Source organism: Mustela erminea, chromosome 7, assembly GCF_009829155.1.
Source record: "Mustela erminea isolate mMusErm1 chromosome 7, mMusErm1.Pri, whole genome shotgun sequence".
Classification (NCBI taxonomy): Eukaryota; Metazoa; Chordata; class Mammalia; order Carnivora; family Mustelidae; genus Mustela; species Mustela erminea.
Genome location: NC_045620.1, coordinates 126,533,317 through 126,553,385, shown reverse-complemented (window position 1 = coordinate 126,553,385; position 20,069 = coordinate 126,533,317). Strand labels below are relative to the sequence as shown.

Sequence of the window (20,069 nt, the reverse complement as noted above, 5' to 3'; positions counted from 1 at the left end):
GACAGTTCATCCCTTCTTTATGGAATCACATGCAGATCTATACGAGAAACTACTGAGTATGACAGATGAGTTCCCGTCTGCTAAGCAAGCTATCAAACAAAAATGTGAAATTAACGTTTATTTTCTGACTTCTTAATATTTTAAGTCTTGAGTATAAATAAAGAGTACCGAAGTCTCAAGAAAAGAGTAACTGTTCCTTGGTCATGATAGTAACTATCAGCAGTGGTGTTTAAAACGGTCTTATTCATCAGTGACAATTCGTATCAGTGAACAAAGTAAAAAAAAAAAAAACAACACACGGTAGTCTAGAGTTATGAAATTCAACTGGCAGGCTTACTCCAGTGAACATACATCTCTGTAGCTGATATTACCTTGTTTCTGCCTGTGACCAACATAATAACCCATACCTTAGACTCATTAATTTGTCTCTATACCCAACTTAGTCTAAAATAACCTCATAATCGTACAGAAAATCAACAAATTGCTTTGTTCAACAGGATGGTACCTGACCAGCACATAACTCTTGCAATAAATATAGTTTTGGGTTTAAAAATATTTGCCCCCCAGCTTTATGGCTATACCACTAACACATAACATTGTATAGTTTTGGCTTTAATTTTAGATTTTTAGTGGTAGTTTCAGTTTTGGCAGTTAGTTCTTTTCCAACTCCAATTCTCCATTTTGCCCCTCAGTTGGCTTGCACATTTTTAAATAGCTAAATAAACTAACTACTTTCTAAATACTCATTCTCTCAAGAATGCTGAAGCTCCTTTACCTCATACTCTCCCTGACATGGGTATTTATAGCACCTAGCCCCCATTTATTTTATGAGAAGTGACGTTATTTTGCCATGTCTCTGTGGTTAATAGCACTGGTCACAAAAGGGAAGATCTGCGGTTGACAATGTAAGATTTCCAAAACTACAAAAATGTACATCAACTATGCATGAGGAAAGAGTTACCAGGCTTAGGCTTTTTCCTAGCACTACAATAGGAAAAATAGTAAACTAACTCTGGAAACTTCAGCTCATTTCAGATAAATGTTTCATTTCTTAGGTACTTCAAATTGACCAAATAGACAAAAACAAAGTTTATACCAGAATTAAAACTAAATCCATAATAAGCAACAAGGCTGGACAGTGAGGTACCTGCTAATGTTGCTGCGGCAGCCAATCCCGCCGCAGTGTATGGGTCAGTCCCTGGAGGAGCAGCACTGATAATATACGGATTTGGCACAAATGCAGCTGGAGCAAGGCCTGCTGAGAATACACCAGCTGCGTATAAAAAGGGAGAAATAATGAGTGAAAATGAAAAGCATGATTTTCTTCATTAGGTAAAATCATTTCTATACTTCATCTGGAGTGGGGGAGGAGAGAGTATGTAATGGTCCAAATTCTGATTAACTGAATGAGCTTGGGCATGTAACTAACACAACCTGATTCAGATTCCTCATTTATGAACAGCTGTATCACCGCATCTTGAGAGGATTTTTTGTGAGAATTTAAATGATACTGAATATGAAATGACTACACAGAACTAGCACAACAGGCACACAATGAATGTTGAGAGCTAGAACTACTACTGTTCAACAGTAGTTTTTCATTAAATCTTTATTAAGCTGTACAATATGCTAAGGATTCAACAGTGAAGTCAGATATGATCTGCCCTCAGAAATCAATCCATCCAATGAGAAAAAGCAGCAAGCAAATCAGCAATTAGTGTAAAAGTACAGTAAGTGCTATGGGCACAGAGAGAAGGGGTACTTAAGCTTCAGAAGCAGTAGGTAGGATGAAGCGTGGCTCTAGGGCAAGAGAAGACAAAACAAGTTATAATCAGAAGGAAGACCCATGAAGATCTTCCTGGGTTAACGTAAGTAGTTTGGACTTTACCCCAAAAGCAACAGAAGAAAAATGAAGGGCTTTCAGCCGTATAGTGACTTTAAGGCAACTTCTGCATCTAATGTATGCCAATGTAAACTTCGTAAAGGCTAGGAAAAATTTTAAAATATTCATTTGCAATACCTATTAGACAAGAGAACTACTGGTATCAAGAAATCACTGTGTGTAATATTTACCATAAGGTACTAACTACCAGAGGCGTGTCTTCTGGAAAATAATGGAGACGAGTTGAAGGTGAGGAGATAATAAAAGGGGCGTGTTAAAAGTAATCAAAAAGGTTCAATTTTAAAATATGATTAATGGGGTACCTGACTCAGCTGGTAAAGCATATGACTCCTGATCTTGGGGTTATTGAGTTTGAGCCCCACGTTGGGTGAGGACATTACTTAAAAAGAAAAACTATTTTTATTTTTTTCAAGATTTTATTTATTTATTTGTTAGAGGGAGAGTGACAGCAAGCACAAGCAGGGGGAGTGGCAGGCAGAGGGAGAAGCAGGCTTCCTGCTGAGCAAAGAGCCAGATAATAGGACTCAATGCCAGGACCTGGGATCACTACCTGAGCCTAAAGCAGACACTTAACCAACTGAGCCACCCAGGTGTCCCAAAAAGAAAATCTTTAAAAATAAATAAATAGGGGTACCTGGGTGGCTCAGGGGGTTAAGCCTCTGCCTTCTGCTCAGATCAGGGTCCTGGGATCGAACCCTCAGAGCCCCCACATCAGGCTCTCTGCACAGCAGGGAGCCTGCTACCCACCACCCCGCACCTGCTTCAGATTTCTCTGTCAAATAAATAAATAAAATCTTTAATAAGTAAGTAAGTATGATTAAGAAGGGGGCATAGGAATATAAAAACATGCAGACATAATTAACTTTATAAAATGTATTTAAAAGAAACACTTATCTTAAAATCTATACCTTAAAATCAAGATTCAGAAACTTCATTCTACATTACAGCAGTTTTTAAATGTTTTGACTGTGACCCACAGTATGAAATATATTTCACATCGACCTGGTGGCCATATATACATATACATGCCACAAAAATCTCAAAAACATTATCCTTATAAAGTTCTACCATAACCTATTTTCTATTTTTTTACTTAATTTTCCTTTTCATTAATTTCTATAAATCTATTTCATTTCTAGAAATAGTGGCCATAGCCCATAGCACTGATTTCATGCACAGCCACAAAAAGCCATTTGAAAAAGCTGCTTTTAACAGAGGAAGAATCAAAGGGTCCAATAAAAATCCCTGCACTATTTAAAAAATCATTTCCTCAGAATTAGATCCTGAAGTACACCTGAGAGCAAAGGTTTCAAGATCTCCTTCTGGTTCCTCTACCATAAATTATCTTTGTCACAGTAGAAAACAATGGATGCAATGATATTCATGTCATCTCATACCACTACAAAACCCCAAAACCAAGATGTAATTTTTTTGTATTTCATATTTTGTGATTTTATTTTTATTTATTTATTTTTTAAATTTTTTAAATTTTTTAAATTTATCTGACGGACAGAGATCACAAGCAGGCAGAGAGGCAGGCAGAGAGAGAAGAAAGCAGGCTCCCCGCTGAGCAGAGAGCCCCATGCGGAGCTCGATCCCAGGACCCTGGGATCATGACCTGAGCCAAAAGCAGAGGCCTTAACCCACTGAGCCACCCAGGTACCCCTATTTCATGATTTTTTAAAAAAAAAGATTTTATTTATTTATTTGACAGACAGAGATCACAAGTAGGCAGAGAGGCAGGCAGAGAGAGAGGAGGAAGCAGGCTCCCCACTGAGCAGAGAGCCCGATGTGGGGCTCGATCCCAGGACCCTGGGATCATGACCTGAGCCGAAGGCAGAGGTTTTAACCCACTGAGCCACCCAGGCGCCCTTAGAAATAATTTTAACATAGCTTTCTCTACATTTATGTTAGATGTGAAATTTCAGATAGCTGAAAAACAAGGAATTAGTTCTACCTAACGGATACATATTGAACCTGAAGTTTCTTGTTTTAAGCTCACGATTCATTTAAGAAATATTTACAACGTACTAGACATCAAATATGCTTGTGTATTACATAAATACATACTTATTTATGTTTGCACATATATATACATTGTATCTGCGTGTTTATACATGCACACAAATAAAAACATACATCCTTCTACATTTTTAAATGCACACAAAGACATTTTATACTGTAGACTATGATGATACTTTAATATGTTTTCACTTGCCAATTAACCACAGATCCCTTTCTATGTCAACAGATAATCTAGGCCACCTGGGTGGCTCAGATGGTTAAACGTTTGCATTCTGCTCAGTTCATGATCCTGGGGTCCTGGGCTGGGGCCCCACATTGGGCTCCCTGCTCAGAGGAGAGCCTGTTTCTCCTGCTCCTTCTGCTGTTTCCCACCCACTTGTGCTCTCTGGCTTGCTGTCAAATAAATAAATGAAAATCTTTAAAAAACAATTTTTTTTTGTTGTTGTTTTAGGGGTGCCTGGGTGGCTCGGTCAGTTGAGTGTCTGGCTTCGGCTCAGGGCATGTTCTTGGAGTTCTGGGATTGAGCCCTGCACTGGACTCTGGGCTAAGAGGCAGGTTTGCTTCTCCCTCTCCCTCTGTGATCTCTTTGGCTCTTTCTAATAAATAAATAAAAAATTTTAAGATAAAGTTCTCTCTCTCTAACAGACAAAGAACTAGAGTCTAAAACAAAAAACTTTTTAAAATAAAGATTTTATTCATTTATTTGAGAGAGAGTGGGGTGCGGAGGGGCAGAGGGAGAGGGACAAGAAGACTCCCAACTGACAGGAAGCCCAATGCGGGGCTCAATTCCAGAACCCCGAGATCATGACCTGAGCCAAAGGCAGATGCTTAACCGGCTAAGCCACCGAGGCTCAATCTCATTTAAATTTTATATCTACCAGGAAGAGGACCCACTTATCTCCAAGCTATTTTCCAAATACATTCTTTTATTAATTTGAGATGTCAATTAAAATTAAAATCTACCAGGATGCCTGCGTGGCTCAGTGGGTTAAGCCTCTGCCTTCAGCTCAGGTCATGATCTTGGGGTCTTTGGATCGAGCCCCGCATTGGGCTCTCTGCTCTGTGGGGAGCCTGCTTTCTTCTCTCTCTCTGCCTACTTGTGCTCTCTGTCAAATAAATAAAATTTAAAAAAAATTAAAATCTACCCTGCACACTAAACAGACACCCTTGCACATGTGTCTACTGTGAAGTGTTCTTGTCTGTTATCTACTTGTATATACCTAGGTCAGTACCACACTGTTTCAAATCACTGAAAACAGTAACTTCTGACATATGGCTGAGTAGGTCCCCCTTATTTCACTTTAGTTTTCCATTAATTTTCTTGTTTTACTTTTCTAAGACAAACATCAAAAACAAATTTTAAAGTTCCAAAAAAATCCTACTGGGATTCCAACCAAGAATACATTAAATCTACAAATTAATTTAGATGAAGGGACATCAAAACTATAAAGTTTTGAGTTTTCTTCAAAGGTCTTTGTCCACGATTATTCGAGACTTCAGGAAAAGGTACAGTCAGCTATGCTTTGCACATCTTTAGTTACTACTGACTCCAATCCTTAGCTTCTAGTTTCTCTGTCTCTGCTAAGTACTGATCATTTTGATCATTTTGGGTTTAGTGTTCTTGGAGATTTCCTAAGTTTTCATTCTCCAGTACATTTCATCCTAGGTGACAGCTACTCAATAATGAAGCCCACCTAGGTCTTTTTACTTACAAGACTCTGAAATGGCTGATTTTCACACCATTTTGTTGTTTCAAGACTGCTGATTTTTGATGGCTTTAAGTTCTTTATCTCCTAAGATTATGAATCACCTTTGAAAGTTCTTTCCGAAACTTTAAGGTTCCCTTATTTCTACATTTTGGGTGTAAATTCTACTGTTTGTTACACAACTGGCTGCTTTCTAGCTCATCTTTCTTGTTTGCACTGTGAATTTTGTTTGCAATACTATTGGAGAGATTCTCTTATGCTCACCTGTGCATCAGGTGGTATCAAGATTGCCAACTACACATCATGAAGTCTCCAAACCAAGTCTTACTTATATTTGTGACCTGGGTGCTCTTACTATACCCATGGTTAGCATGACTCAAACTCCAATCCTGGTGTGTGTAGGCCCTCTATTTATTTGCCCCCTACAGCCCTCTGCAGGCTATACAGTTTATTTCAATTTTACTCACAATTTCCTATACTACAAAATTTCCAAACCACCTCAACAATCCCTTTTCTTTTCTCTTTCTCTCCCTTCTCAGTGTAGATAGCTATTTAGAAAAAAATTAAAATATACTATATTTATTATCTCTTTCTGGCCCAGTCCAGGATGCTACCAATTTTTAGATAAACTAAGAACAGTTTTAACATTTTTAGTAGTTGAAAATAATAATAGTTTGCAACACATGAAAATTATATAAAATTCAAATTACAGTGTCCATGGTAGAATTTTATAGGAATACGGCTATACTCATTTCTATGTCATTTAAGGTTGTTTTTGTGCTCTAACACAAGAGTTGAGTAGTTGTGACTGGAACCATATAGTTTCCAAAATTATAATATTTACTATCTGCGCCTTTATAAAAAAGTTTGTCAATCCCCACTCTAGAAGAATCTTCTAGAGCCACACTGTCTATTACGTTAAAACCACATATAGCTACAGAGTATTTGAAATGTGATTAGTCTATTGAGATCAGCTTAAAGTGGAAAAATCCATACCTAATTTGGAAAGCTTCATATGAAGAATTTAAATTTCTCAATAGTAAGTTATATACTGGTCACATTTAGAATGACTTTTTTTTATATAATGGGTTAAATAGACTATTCAAATTAATTTCTAGTTTTTAAAAATGTGGCTACAAAAGAATTTAAAATTCTATGTGGCACACATTACATTTCTATTGTACAATGCTGTTCCAAAACGGGCTTTCAGCCAGACAAGAGATGACTAGGCAAACTTGGATACTAAGACTGAGGGTCAACAATCAATATATTTAACTATGGAACAAAGATTAAAAGGTGGAGTCAATTTTGTAAAGTATGCTTAGAAATAGTTCCATTTTTATTCAGGTTTTCAAATTTATGTGCATGGTTTCCCAGATGGCTTCACAAAGTTCTGCCAAGACTTAAAGACAACAGGAGTCCAATGTTACTTGAAATACTCTAAGGTATTCAAAGGGGAAATAGTTCTAAATTCTTTTCAGGCAGTGATCATATCCCAGAATCTGAGAAAAATATAAAATACGCAAACTTAAGGATTAATTTTATGTACACATTACTGATACAAACATCCTAAATAAAACATGAGCAAACTAAAAGAGCTCTGGGCGCCTGGGTGGCTCAGTGGGTTAAGCCGCTGCCTTCGGCTCAGGTCATGATCTCAGGGTCCTGGGATGAGTCCCGCATCGGGCTCTCTGCTCAGCAGGGAGCCTGCTTCCTCCTCTCTCTGCCTGCCTCTCTGCCTACTTGTGATCTCTCTCTGTCAAATAAATAAATAAAATCTTTAAAAAAAAAAAAAACTAAAAGAGCTCATTAAGAGATTATATGCATTTTTTATTCCATGAACACAAGAATAATTCAATTAGAAAATACTTATAAACTTTAATATCTGCTATAACCAAGAGCTTCCATAGATACCAATTTAAAGATTTAATAAAAGACAGAAGGCCATTTACAAGGTCAGCAAAAGACAAAAAAGCTAAAAACATACTTATCAAGAAATATGCAAACGTAGGTGATAAAAACTTTAAAGTACTGATAAACAACACAAAAGCAGATTTAACAAAAGTAAAGATACACCATGTCCTGGTTTATTACTTAATGTAATAACAAAGTAGATTTTCTAGAAGTTAATTTAAAATTTAAACCCAATCTCTGGAAGTAAATAAATAAGCAAATTACTAAAATGCATATAAGAAGGCGATTAACAAAAGAAAATGTAAAACTTCAAAAAGGCAGAGCAATGGGTATACTAGCCTGTCACATATTAAAACATACCATAAAGCCTCAAGAAATAAAAAAGGGTTATACCATCTGTATAGAAGACAGGAATCACTACTCTTTTTTTTTTTTTTTTTAAGATTTTTTAAATTTATTTGACAGAGACAGAGATCACAAGTAGACAGAGAGGCAAAGAGAGAGGTGGAAGCAGACTCCTTGCTGAACAGAGCGCCCCACAATGCAGGGCTGGATCCCAGGACCTTGAGACCATGACCTGAGCCGAAGGTAGAGGCTTTAAACCACTGAGCCACCCAGGTGCCCCACTACTCTTTTTTCTTAAATTTTATTTACTTATTTCAAAGAGAGAGAGAGCACCCACACATGCACGCACAAGCAGGGTGAGAGAACCCTAAACTGACTCAGTGCTGAGCCCTCTAAGGGGCTCAATCTCATCACCTTGAGAGCATGACCTGAGCCTAAATCAAGAGTCAGATGCTTAAGCGACTGAACCACCCAGATGCCGCCTGAATCACTGCATTTCTAATGAGGAGGACTTAAGTATAGGAATAAAGGAAGCTGGGGGCAAAGAATGTATGCTGCTATTAGAAACCATCCAGAAGGGGTGCCTAGGTGGCTCAGTGGGTTAAAGCCTCTGCCTTCAGCTCTGGTCATGATCCCAGGGTCCTGGGATAGAGCCCTGCACTGGGCTCTCTGCTTAGCCAGAGAACCCGCTTCCTCCTCTCTCTCTGCCTGCCTCTCTGCCTACTTGTGATCTCTATCTGTCAAATAAATAAATAAAATCTTAAAAAGAAAAAGAAGAAGAAAAAAAAAGAAAAGAAAAGAAAGAAACCATCTAGAAACGTGTGGTCACCTTTGATTAAAACCAAAAATAAAACAGGGACCTAGGAGACCTTCTTGGATTGACAAAGAACAATACAAAGAGAAGAGAAGAGAATCAACTTAGTTTCTATCGCCTCCCCCCACCTTGCCCCCAGCCTGCTTCCATAGATTATGTGGAATACAGTCACACCTTCTCCAATAAGAAAATAAATTAAGATAAGCTAAAATCAGGCATAAAAACGGGTATGTAAATCTACACGTGATAAAATAACACTACACACACACACACACATTTACCAATGTCATATTCCTGGTTTTGGTACTATACTATAATTATGTAAGATGTAGCCATATAGGGAAAGCTGGTGGGGAACCTCTCTGTACTCTCCTTGCAACTCCATGTGAATCTATAATTATTTCCAAAAAAAAAAAAAAAAAAGTGAAAACACAAACATAAAACCCCAACATGGACAACATGTACCAATGCTTCAGCAGTAACAAATGCATAATTACAGTAATTCACATTGAAAGCTAATGGTCAAAGACCCAAATAACTTAATGAAGAAAACATTTTAAGGAAATTTCCTGGGAATGTAATTCTTTAAAATAAACATTTTTGGGGCGCCTGGGTGGCTCAGGTGTTAGGAGTCTGCCTTAGGCAGGGGTCCTGATCCCAGGGTCCTGGATCAAGCCCCGCATTGGGCTCCCTTCTCAGTGGGAAGCCTGCTTCTCCCTCTCCCATTCCCCCTGCTTGTGTTCCTCTCTCGCTGTGTTGTGTCTCTGTCAAATAAATAAATAAATCTTAAAAAAATAAACAAACATTCTGATTGATAATAGACAGACCTACATTTGAACTTTCAAGTGTCTGACTCAACTTCACACTGAGAAAAAAACTTATGTGCTGACAGCTTTCATCAAGTTATACAGATTTTCATTTCATCAAGGATACAATAATCAGAAATGATTCTTTCCTAGTTAATCTTTATTTTTGCCATGTAATTAATTACTCTTTGATCTCAATGAGATGTTTTGAAACATCACTACGTAACACCATTCAATAAAAGAAAAATGAAGCGTTCTAATTAACACTAACACAAGACTTTCTAACAGTCTCATCAAAGTGGTTGGACTCACCTATATGCGGCTGCTGCGCTGCAGCTAACGCATACTGCTGCTGCTGAGCTGCAGTTAACTGCTGAACTGTTAACGCATTAGTCCTCTGAAAGAGCTATTAGAGAAAATATTTAATACCAAGATTAGTCTCAAAGCATTTCATTTCTATTTAGAAAGCTGTGAATAGTGTATTTTAACACTGATCTCAATCACTTTCTCAACCATAAAAACATTTTATTTCTAAAACATCAAGTATTTAAGAATACTCCTGTTATTCCGGTCAATGCACTTCAGGCTACACCAACACACAGTTCAGGCTATGCCAACACACAGTTAAGAGGAGCTTCTTTAAAGGAGGGTCACACTTTACCTGCTGCTGGGAATTGTAGTCAAAAAGGCCTACAGTAGCTCCTGAAGAGTCCATGGGTACCTGATTACCAGGATAGTCAAACTGTAAGGAATCCAGACCAACTTGTTCCATGGCATCCAGATTCTGAGTTTCAGGATTTGAAAATTCTTCAACAAGTGGTTTATTAGCTGTAGGATTAGGAAGAGGCCCCAATCCTTCTGGGGGATTAGTACTGGGGCCCAGGCGCTCAACTACTTCAGTTGGAGAGGCTTGACGACTTCCAGGAGTACGACTATATAAAGAAAACAGAAAGGCTTTATGAGTAAAAGTAGTCAGTCAGTCACAGTTGGAATGGAAAAGTAAGAAAATCATGAAAACCAAATGGTGGTAAAATACAGAGGGCAAATCAGGCACACCAGGTCACTAACGTACTCCACTTCAGCATTTTTTTCTAATTTAACTTCCTCTTAAGAACAGACATGGTTTTGCTTTGTTCACACTACTAACGATCACTCTCCCTAATTTGAATAGCATAAAGATGTAACTCAATTTTACACTTAAGAAAATTGGCCAATATCACAATTTAGGCTTAGACTACCTGAAACTTTCTTCAAATCAGACAAAATGAATGGTAAGTTTGAATAGCAGACTATCAAGTGACAAATATGGGAAGACGCAAAACCAAAACCCATCTGCCACACTTCCGGTCTTCTCCACCAGCATAGAATTATGCCACGATATCCTGCTTAATAATGGTTCAGAAAAAAAACAAAACTGGCCATAAAGGATGGCTTTCATGACTTTAGAGTGTAAAATGAGATACAATGCAAAAGGACATGAACTAAGATGAAGGCTGACTCCAGGCTGTCTTTAAATATGATTTTGAGCATATCATTTCACCTTCCAGGCCTTAGTTTCTTAAATGAGACTAAAGACATAACCTTCTTGTGCTTATTGTTTCAAGTAAGGGCAAAAAAAAGGAAGTGTGAAAAGCCTCTATGACAACTTTCCAAAAACCATCTTTATCCACAAAAATGTTACAGTTTAAATCATCAGGAAGAGGGGCGCCTGGGGGCTCAGTCGTTAGACATCTGCCTTTGACTCAGGTCATGATCCCGGGGTCCTGGGATAGGGCCCCGAGTTGAGCTCCATGCTCAGTGGGGAGCCTGCTTCTCCTCTCCCACTCCCCCAGCTTGTGTTCCTGTTCTCTATCAACTAGGTTAATAAAATCTTTACAAAACAAACAAACAAACAAACAAACAAAAAACCACCACAAAAACAAAAAAAACCACCAGAAATAGAAATTTATAACATATTTACCAAGAATTAAGTATGTATAACAATAGAAAAGAGTATGCTTCAAATTAAAACAGCAATTTCCCCTACTAACAAGCCTTTTTAATTTTCTCAAAAAATTTACTGAGCATCGGCTTTTCCCTTTTTATCAACATCTTTCATGGTCTAAAACTTATTTTTACTTTATGCCTAGACATAATCTATCCTCATTGACAGTGTATTTTCTTCTGCAGAAATACTTTAGGCAAGATCTTTTCCGTCACAAGAAGTAAGTTTGTTCTGAGAACATGAGCTCACAGTATATGTGAACATTAAGTACATTAAGTAAGGAACAGTAACTATTTCACCTGGCTTTCAGGGCCAGCTGTTAACACTTATGTAACTCTTCCCCCATGTTCAGAAGCTGCACATCGAGATGAATTTCCTAACATGCAAGGAACATTTTACAAAGTCATTACTTAACGAAATTACTTAATTTTAAGAATTGGTTTCCAGGTATTTAGGTGAACTTACATTTTATTTAAAAATCAACCACTATCCTTGCAATATTTAGAAGAAATTTCTAATTCCTTTCCCATTTTAACCATACCTAATTTTTCATGTGAATATTCGAAGGTTTTTCTTTCAAAATATATATATGGGAAGGGAAAAAAAACCTAAAAGGTTCTTCTTTAATTTTAAAATAAAGCTTGCTATAGTTCTTCACTTCCTTTCAATTCTACACTCCAGTGATTATATACTGATGCTGTATCAATTAATGTACAGATTAGTGATATGTTAGCAGAGTGACCATATGGCCACAGCTATTAGCCCAAAACATTTTTACCCTATCAAGTACAATACTACATCTAGAATATTTCACAAACAACTTTAAATGCATACCCCAAACTTAGTGGAGTAAAACTGGAATGCTAATAAATGTAGTAAAGTTCGTATTATGGAGAAGCATAGCCTTTCAAACAAACAACTCTAATATAGCAATAAATAGAGGATATAACAGAAAAAAGGCATTGCGCTACTAAGTGGTGCTATTTTCTTGCTATAGTTAATGGTGTATTAACACTTCAATTATAAATGCATACTGTGAAGGGCTCATAAACTCAGTTTTAAATATATGCCCTTGACTAAAACTTAAGATTAGGTAATTGCAGAAAAGTAAAATCAGGGTAAGGTTCTAAAACAAATTGAAAAACATTAAAATGTATTTCTTATCAAAGAGGTTTACTGGTTTTGGATGCTTTTTTGCACTTACAACAGACACAAATGGCACTGTTTTAAGCAGCACTGTTACTCTGCTTTTGATAATTAAAGGCAATAAATGTAAAAGCATACCATCCACATACATGGTTATACTCAGTTAACTGAGATTCCATGGTTCACAGGATCTCAATGAAACAGCTCATTTTTCAGGTATAAGCCCCAAAGCATCTGATTACTGAAGTGTAAAATGTAGGAATTCAGTATGAAGAAAACAACTCCCTATTATCTAGGTAAATGTATACTGCCTAATCTGAGATCAAAGCTAGAAGAAAAGACTTATTTAACTGCCATAAAGAAACAACTGAAACGTTACAACTTAAAGAATTCTAAGCGCAAAGCTAACTTTTTAAAGTCTCGAATATGTTCCTTACCTCCTAAATTCAGGAATATTAAGTATTACCATAAATTCTAATAATGGAACACTAATAAGGTCAGTCACAGCTCCTGAAATAATATTTCCTCATTTCTGAGATTAGGAGTTAGATTGGGTGGGGGATACAATACAGGGATAGAAGGAAGAGGAAACTCCACAGAAAGCTGCTCAAGAGCACCCCCAAAGGAGTCTGCCAAGAAAAAACAGATTAAGCCTAAAATTCACTAAATTTTAGCAGGGAGGAAAAAGTTAAAATTTAGACTATCATATTAGCAGAAAGATAACAGCAACTTCTAACATTACTCCTTTAATGAAATGCACGGTTTGAGACTATTTTGAGGAATTTTTTTTTTAATGGTGCATAATCAACTAATACTCCTTATGAAAAAAATAAATCTACTAGATTAACACAAGATACAAAGGGAAATAAAATAAACCAAAATTGGAAAATGTCTAAATCAATCACATCAACTACTAGTACCATCCCTGAAGATATGCTTTTCTTCTTGAGAAAGTTAAAGTCTTACTTAAAATCTTTGCAATCGGCATCCATTCCATTTGGCAAACCTCTGCCATTTATTTTAGAATCATCATCATCTCCTTGTTTAAGATCTCTGTTTTGGTCCTCCTCAAATGGAGAAGCCTTGCCTTTTTGATCTCCTTTCTCAGGTCCATCTGTTTCAGCATCTCTAGTGCCCTGAGGAAAAAGAATCTGTTTGATTCTGAATATTTAATAGAACACAAAAAAAGGCACCATAAGGTGACCTAAAACTACACTATAGTGCATGTAAACAATAAAAGCATTGTATCTTATTTTAATGTTGTAATCAACTAATTTATCAAAGGCCAAAAAACTGAGCACAAAACAGTGATTTATAACAGAAGGGCTAAGGCAACCTTAACTATAGCGGTGCTGGAAAAGCAGTAACACCACAGACAAGATTAAAATTCTACTTAAGGCATATGATTTTGTTTAGTTACTTCCACATGAAGCACTACCATGAATAAACAACTGTAATCTTGCAAATTATGTTTCTTAACTAATATGGTTGATATTTGTAACATGGCTAAAAGATTATATTCCCACTGGTTCTCTATTTCATGTATTTCAAGAAGTGGCCAAGAGAAGAAAACCAGAGCTCCAACAGCACCAAGATTTCCTTTGCTCTGGGAAGAGCCAAAAAAAAATAAATGGACTTAAAGATAACCAAACAACCAGATTAATTATTAAATATTTCTTTATTCAAAATACTTACAAAAGTTCCCTTCCTAAATCGAGAATCCAATTTATCAGCAGGAGAAGAACTTAATACATATTCTACCATGCTCACACCAAGGCCTCCACTTTCTGATCGCGGAGACAGTATTGCATTTACTTCACTGTTTCCATGAAAACCCTGTCCAGATCTTCTCTGTACCATAATAGGCTGGGACATTGAATGGTCTGTTTGGAAGGAAGAACACAATTATACATTTGTACTTTTAAATTAATCAAAATGTATCTACATAAATTAACATATTAAGGTAAAAAATCAGCATCCTGTTTTATTTTGAATGCTATTATGATCCTGAAAAAAAGCTTTCATACTGCTGAGACTCGCTGGCCTAGGCACACTTCTTGGCAACACAGAAAGCAAGTCATTTGGTTTTTAAAAAAAAAAAGGAAAAAGCTGATTAAGAACTGTCAAACCAGAAAGGTCAATGGAGACAGAAACGTTAACCTGAAGGCTCAGCTGCCAATAAGCATCTTGTTAAATGTTAAAGCTTTCTTAATGATTCATTATAATTCAAACCAACAATCTTTAGAAGTGAAACCTAGAAGAATAAAATTAACTCCTAAACTGGCAGGGGCACACCTCAAGCTCATAGTTATATATACTGGATGGATTCAGAACACATGGCTGTACAACTATAAACACAAACAAGTTTGGAAAAAAATCAGTTAATATCAGAGAATTTCTATTCTTGGTGTAAAAACTGTCACCTAAACATTATTTTTAGAAGTCCCTTCTAGGGGCTCCTGGGTGGCTCAGTTGGTTAAGCATCGGGTCTTCAGCTCAAGTCATGATCCCAGAGCCCTGGGATCAAGCACCACACTGGGCTCCCTGCTTGACAGGAAGCCTTCTTCTCCTTTCCCTTTGCCTGCAGCTCCCCCAGCTTGCTCTCTCTCAAATAAATAAAATCTTTTAAAATAAATAAATAAATAAAAGTCCCTCCCAGTTTAAAGGTTTTTATTTTTAACAAAAAAATTATTCCTCTGCTATGAATACCTTTCTATACATTTTGTATGCTTTTTTAAAAATTTAACATATAATGCATTATTAGCCCCAAGGGTACAAGTCTGTGAATTGTCAGGCTTATACACTTCCCAGCACTCACCATAACACATACCTTCCCCAATGTCCATAACCCAACTACCCTCTCCCTACCTACCCCCACCAACCCTCAGTTTGTTTTGTGAGATTAAGAGTCTCTTATGGAGGGCCACCTGGGTGGCTCAGTTGGTTAAGCATTGGCCTTCGGCTCAGGTCATGATCCCAGGGTCTTGGGATCACAGCCGGCATCAGGCTTTCTGCTCGGCAGGGAGCCTGCTTCTCCCTCTCTCTCTGCCAGCCTCTCTGCCTACTTGTGATTTCTTTCTCTCTCTCTTTTTCTCTCTCTCAAATAAATAAATAAAAATCTTTAAAAAAAAAAACAAAGTCTCTTATGGTTTGTCTCCCTCCTAATCCCATCTTGTTTCATTTTTTCCCTTCCCTACCCTCCTAAGCCCTCCACTTTGCCTCCCTTTTCTACATTTTTATAACAAGAAGAAAAAAAACAATGTTTAAGATTAGAGAACAAATGGAATACAAATATAAAACATTTGAGGCAACATTCAAATAGATTTACCAAAAAAAATTTTTTAAGGCACCAGTAAGCTAACTCTGGTTCATTTGTTATCACATCTAATACTCAATATTAAGTCTAGTCCTTAAGAGGCTGAACTATCACAGTGGTACTCAGTCATCATTTCATTAACCCTATGTTTTTAAGTGACTACTACTTTTTTAAGGCATATTAAAACATTTCCATTGTAGTACCTTTATCCACAAGGGATTAGTCATTATTATATTTCATTCAATCATTCACCCATTCATTAATATACTTCAAATGTTGGTTTATAGTCTCTTGTATGCTGGGCATTGTACTATGTATGGGGAATCCAAGAAAAAGACAGTTCCTGCCCTCAAAGAGATCACGGGTTTAATATAAGGCAATCATAAAAGAGTAAAGGTGCATCATTAAAAATGATCCAGGATACTATGGAAACAGAAATAAGGGGCATTAATCCTTCCCAGTGTTAGAGTGAATTCCAAAGGAAGTGATATGAAGGGTAAAGAGTTAAAGTGAGCAAAAAAACAGATGAACATGAGGGTGAAAAGGTAACTTCAGCTAGAGAAACTAACTATATGATAAAGTCTCTTACAGTCATGGAAAGACTCTTCTTTAGAACAATTCCTCTAGAACAAGGAATATCTTACTCATATCTGTACATACTTGGCATTCAATAAATGTTTGTTCTATAAACAAAATAACTTTTTTATTCATTCCTAATTTCCTCATATCTCTGGGTAAAGACTAATATTTATCTTTAAAATTTTATCCCTACAACTAAAAAAAGTTAAGTTACAAAAGGAAGTGGCACAAGAAATTCAAAATACAAACTTGACACTAAAAGAAGTATGTATGTTGCTTAAATGTTTTATTGCTTGTCCTCCAAATATAACATACCAAAAATACTTCCCAACCATTCATCTTAGAAATAATCTCTCATTACCATGTTGTGCTCAAGATGTTTTGCTTCAGATGCTTTAAAAAATAGTTGGTTCTAGTAAATAAAGTAATTAAGCACTCAACCTTCAAAATAAAAATCAAAACATTTCTGCCAGTCAAGTTTTCAAGCACACGTTATTTTATTTTAAAGACTGTATTTGGGACACCTGGGTGGCTCAGTCAGCGAAGTGTATGCCTTCAGCCCAGGTCATGATCTCAGGATCCTGGGACTGAGTCCCACATCAGGCTCCTTGCTCAGTGGGGAGCCTGTTTTCTCTCTGGCTGCAGCTCTCCCTGCTTGTTCTGACAAATTTAAAAAAAAAAAAAAAAAAAATCTTAAAAAAAATTAATTAAAAAAAATTTTTTTAATTTATTTTTGAAAGAGAAAGAGAAAGCACAAGGGTGGGGGGGAGGGCAGAGGGCGAATAAAGAAACACCCAGGTAATTTACACTCAAAATTTAAGGTTAGTTTATCATCCAGTAGTATTTTACTGTGACAAATGCTTGACCATTAGATAAGGGTTAATTTATATTAAAAGTATACATTAAAATGACTTACACAATTTTCAACAAAGACATCACAAATTTGCTCTAAATACTGTCTTGGGATAGGCAGGGTTTCAAAAAAGTCAAGTCAAGTCGTAATTCTCACACATAACAGCAATAACTTACGAGAAGTTCCCCAGGCAGTCTCTCTCCACTCATCATCCCCAAGAAATATGCCTTTTTGTCCATCTTTTGTTGAATCATCAGGTTCCCAAAACTTTTTGGTAGGCAAAAGCTATTCGGGAGGGAAAAAATATTAATTTAAGTTTCATTCTAATTGCAAATTTATTCTAATTCTACGTGGTTTGTGAAAGCAAACTTACCACCAATATGAAATTAGTTTTCAATATTAAGGAAAATTCAGAGAGAACTATTTTCTCTTTTGTTTTGTTAAAAAGAAAATAATCCCAACTTAATGTTTGGGGACTGGCTCTAGTAATTTAAAAACCTGAACCCTAGTCAAAGTCCCCTCCTGACTTGTCTATATATTTAAAATGGTTTTACCACCATGTGACTTTCTTTGTAAATTTTTTCAAAAAACTTACTAAATTTTGTACTCAATATAAATAAAAACATCTATATAAAAGATGAAAACCTCTCCTTTACTTCCAAGGACTGCCCTTGGATCACCTCCTATGCCACAGCTTCCATGATAGAAAATTCATCTTCACTTATTCAATGGAAGTTAGGTCTGGAATGCTAGCAATCTATCAATTCCAAATCAGGAACCTATGGATGGTGGAAGACACACAGAAAGGAACCTCAAATACTTCTGAAATAATCTAAAAGCCCCATGCCTTATCTACCATATATATGACACACACAGCACATTAAAACTGTGCTGATACAATGATTCACTGATTATTCAAAATGTACATCTGGCTAATTCCTAATGATACTTATCCAAGCCTCTCCTCTCAACCTTCCCTGAAACTCAGAGAAGATGGACTGGGGATATGTCTGTTTGAAAACAAGAGACTGGTTTTCTGAGACATGCATTTGGCATTTTAAATATGCATTCTTAAGACCTCCTCCCTCTCAGCCCTTAATTAGGTACCCTGTCTTTCAGTGCTCATAATTAAACCCGTATACTTTTTACACTACACTTATCACACTAAATTACCTGTGTTTGCCTCCTTAGGGTCTTGGTAACCTTATCTTCAGAGAGCTCACAAACATACTAAATGTAGTAAAACCAACTCCGTTAAACCTGAACTGGATCTGAGAAATAAAACTGGGGGTGGCGGGTGGTGAAAGTGTGAGTGGAAGGCGAGGAAGATAAAGCATATCATGAACAAAGGCCCAATGTAATAAATTGCACTGTGTGTACAACAAGGTATGAGATGGATGAACAGATGAGAGCATGTCAAAGATGATGCTGGTAAAGCTTTCTTGATCAGATCCTGAGGAGACTTAAAGACAAGCTAAAGAAAGTACACATTACTTTGAAGTAAAGGAATCCAGAGAGGTTGTTAAGAGTGACATTACATTTCAGAAAACAACTCAAGTTGTAAGCTATAAGAATAATGGATATTCTAGACTACAGACAAGGAAATCAGTTTAACAGAACTATGACAGGGCCAAGATGGTAAGAACTGAAATAGGGTAGTAACAGAAAGAACTAGAAAAATAAAATGGTTTGAGAGTTATCTGTATTTAGTAGCAGTCAATAGAATCTGATTACAAATGGGGAGGAGACTGATAAAATTTTAAATTTGGGTAATAAGGTAAATGGTAGTACTACAGAAGCAGCTTTGAAGGCAGGGGGGAAAGTTCAATTTGTGCATGTTCCTAATCTACAGATTTTTTGCTGAACTAAACAGATTTGATCTTAAAGGAAAGCAACTTCTGCTATTTTAAAAAGAATAATTTTTCCACATTAGGAACATCCTGGGCTGCAAATGATTTGTATTTAAAGCACAGACATTTTAAACAATAATCTGCAACCTCTTCCTTTGGGGTTTTTGTTGCTGTTGTTTTAAATCTCACTATAAAAGGTCAAACAAAATGCAAAGCTGATTAATATAATACTAAAACACTCTATTTGATATAAATAACTGAACATTCATTCATAGTAAAACCCAACTTAATCCTTAAAATTATGGTTCCTGAGAAAATAAACTTATCTCATACATCATGAAAAGACTCATATTAAAGTAACAGTAACAAATAAGGATTGAGAATAAAATTTTGACTTAATAGAAGCAGTCATCATAGACACAGAAGTCTTCTAAGACTTAAAACTAATCTTCTAAGGTAGCAGAAATAATAGAAACTCTGAGACCATTCCAAAGCCTTTGTGATAAAGTGCCATGCAGTGCTTTAGTAGAGAAGTTCATATATCCCTGCTTTAAAATACAAAATTATACAACCAGGGAAAAAAAAAAGTTAAGCACTTATCCAATATGCCTACTTTCTGCCAAGCACTATACTAAGAATATCTTTTCATTTTGCAAATATGTGTAAGTTATCATGCACAGGAAAACAATTTGGTAGTTAATAAAATTAACACTTCTTCTGACTGAGGCCTGTGCTTTCTAGAAACAACTTTTTGTGACAGTTTAGACATGATTCCAAATACTTTCAGAAACTACTAGTTGTGATCAAGAATAAAATTAAAATGAGCTA

At 36.4% G+C, this 20,069-nt stretch overlaps 1 protein-coding gene and 1 long non-coding RNA gene across 10 annotated transcripts in view; both read right to left on the bottom strand.

Annotated features, from left to right (window-relative positions):
• PUM2 (pumilio RNA binding family member 2) overlaps nucleotides 1-20,069 on the bottom strand; it is a 103,772-nt gene that overhangs the window by 53,025 nt on the left and 30,678 nt on the right. For 8 of the 9 annotated variants that reach the window (XM_032353213.1, XM_032353214.1, XM_032353212.1 and 5 more), the window contains 6 exons: nucleotides 17,568-17,676; nucleotides 14,339-14,526; nucleotides 13,610-13,779; nucleotides 10,175-10,445; nucleotides 9,826-9,919; nucleotides 1,148-1,273 (listed from right to left, as the gene is read on the bottom strand). In XM_032353213.1, the coding sequence (XP_032209104.1) occupies nucleotides 1,148-1,273; nucleotides 9,826-9,919; nucleotides 10,175-10,445; nucleotides 13,610-13,779; nucleotides 14,339-14,526; nucleotides 17,568-17,676 (958 nt within the window). Of the gene's footprint in view, nucleotides 1-1,147; nucleotides 1,274-9,825; nucleotides 9,920-10,174; nucleotides 10,446-13,609; nucleotides 13,780-14,338; nucleotides 14,527-17,567; nucleotides 17,677-20,069 lie in introns of those variants that run through there. The other variant, XM_032353220.1, reaches the window with a different exon arrangement.
• Nucleotides 6,941-9,323, bottom strand: LOC116596134. Its single transcript, XR_004288010.1, has 2 exons — nucleotides 8,989-9,323; nucleotides 6,941-7,136 (listed from the first exon to the last, which is right to left on the bottom strand). It is a non-coding gene; the product is annotated as an uncharacterized LOC116596134 (long non-coding RNA).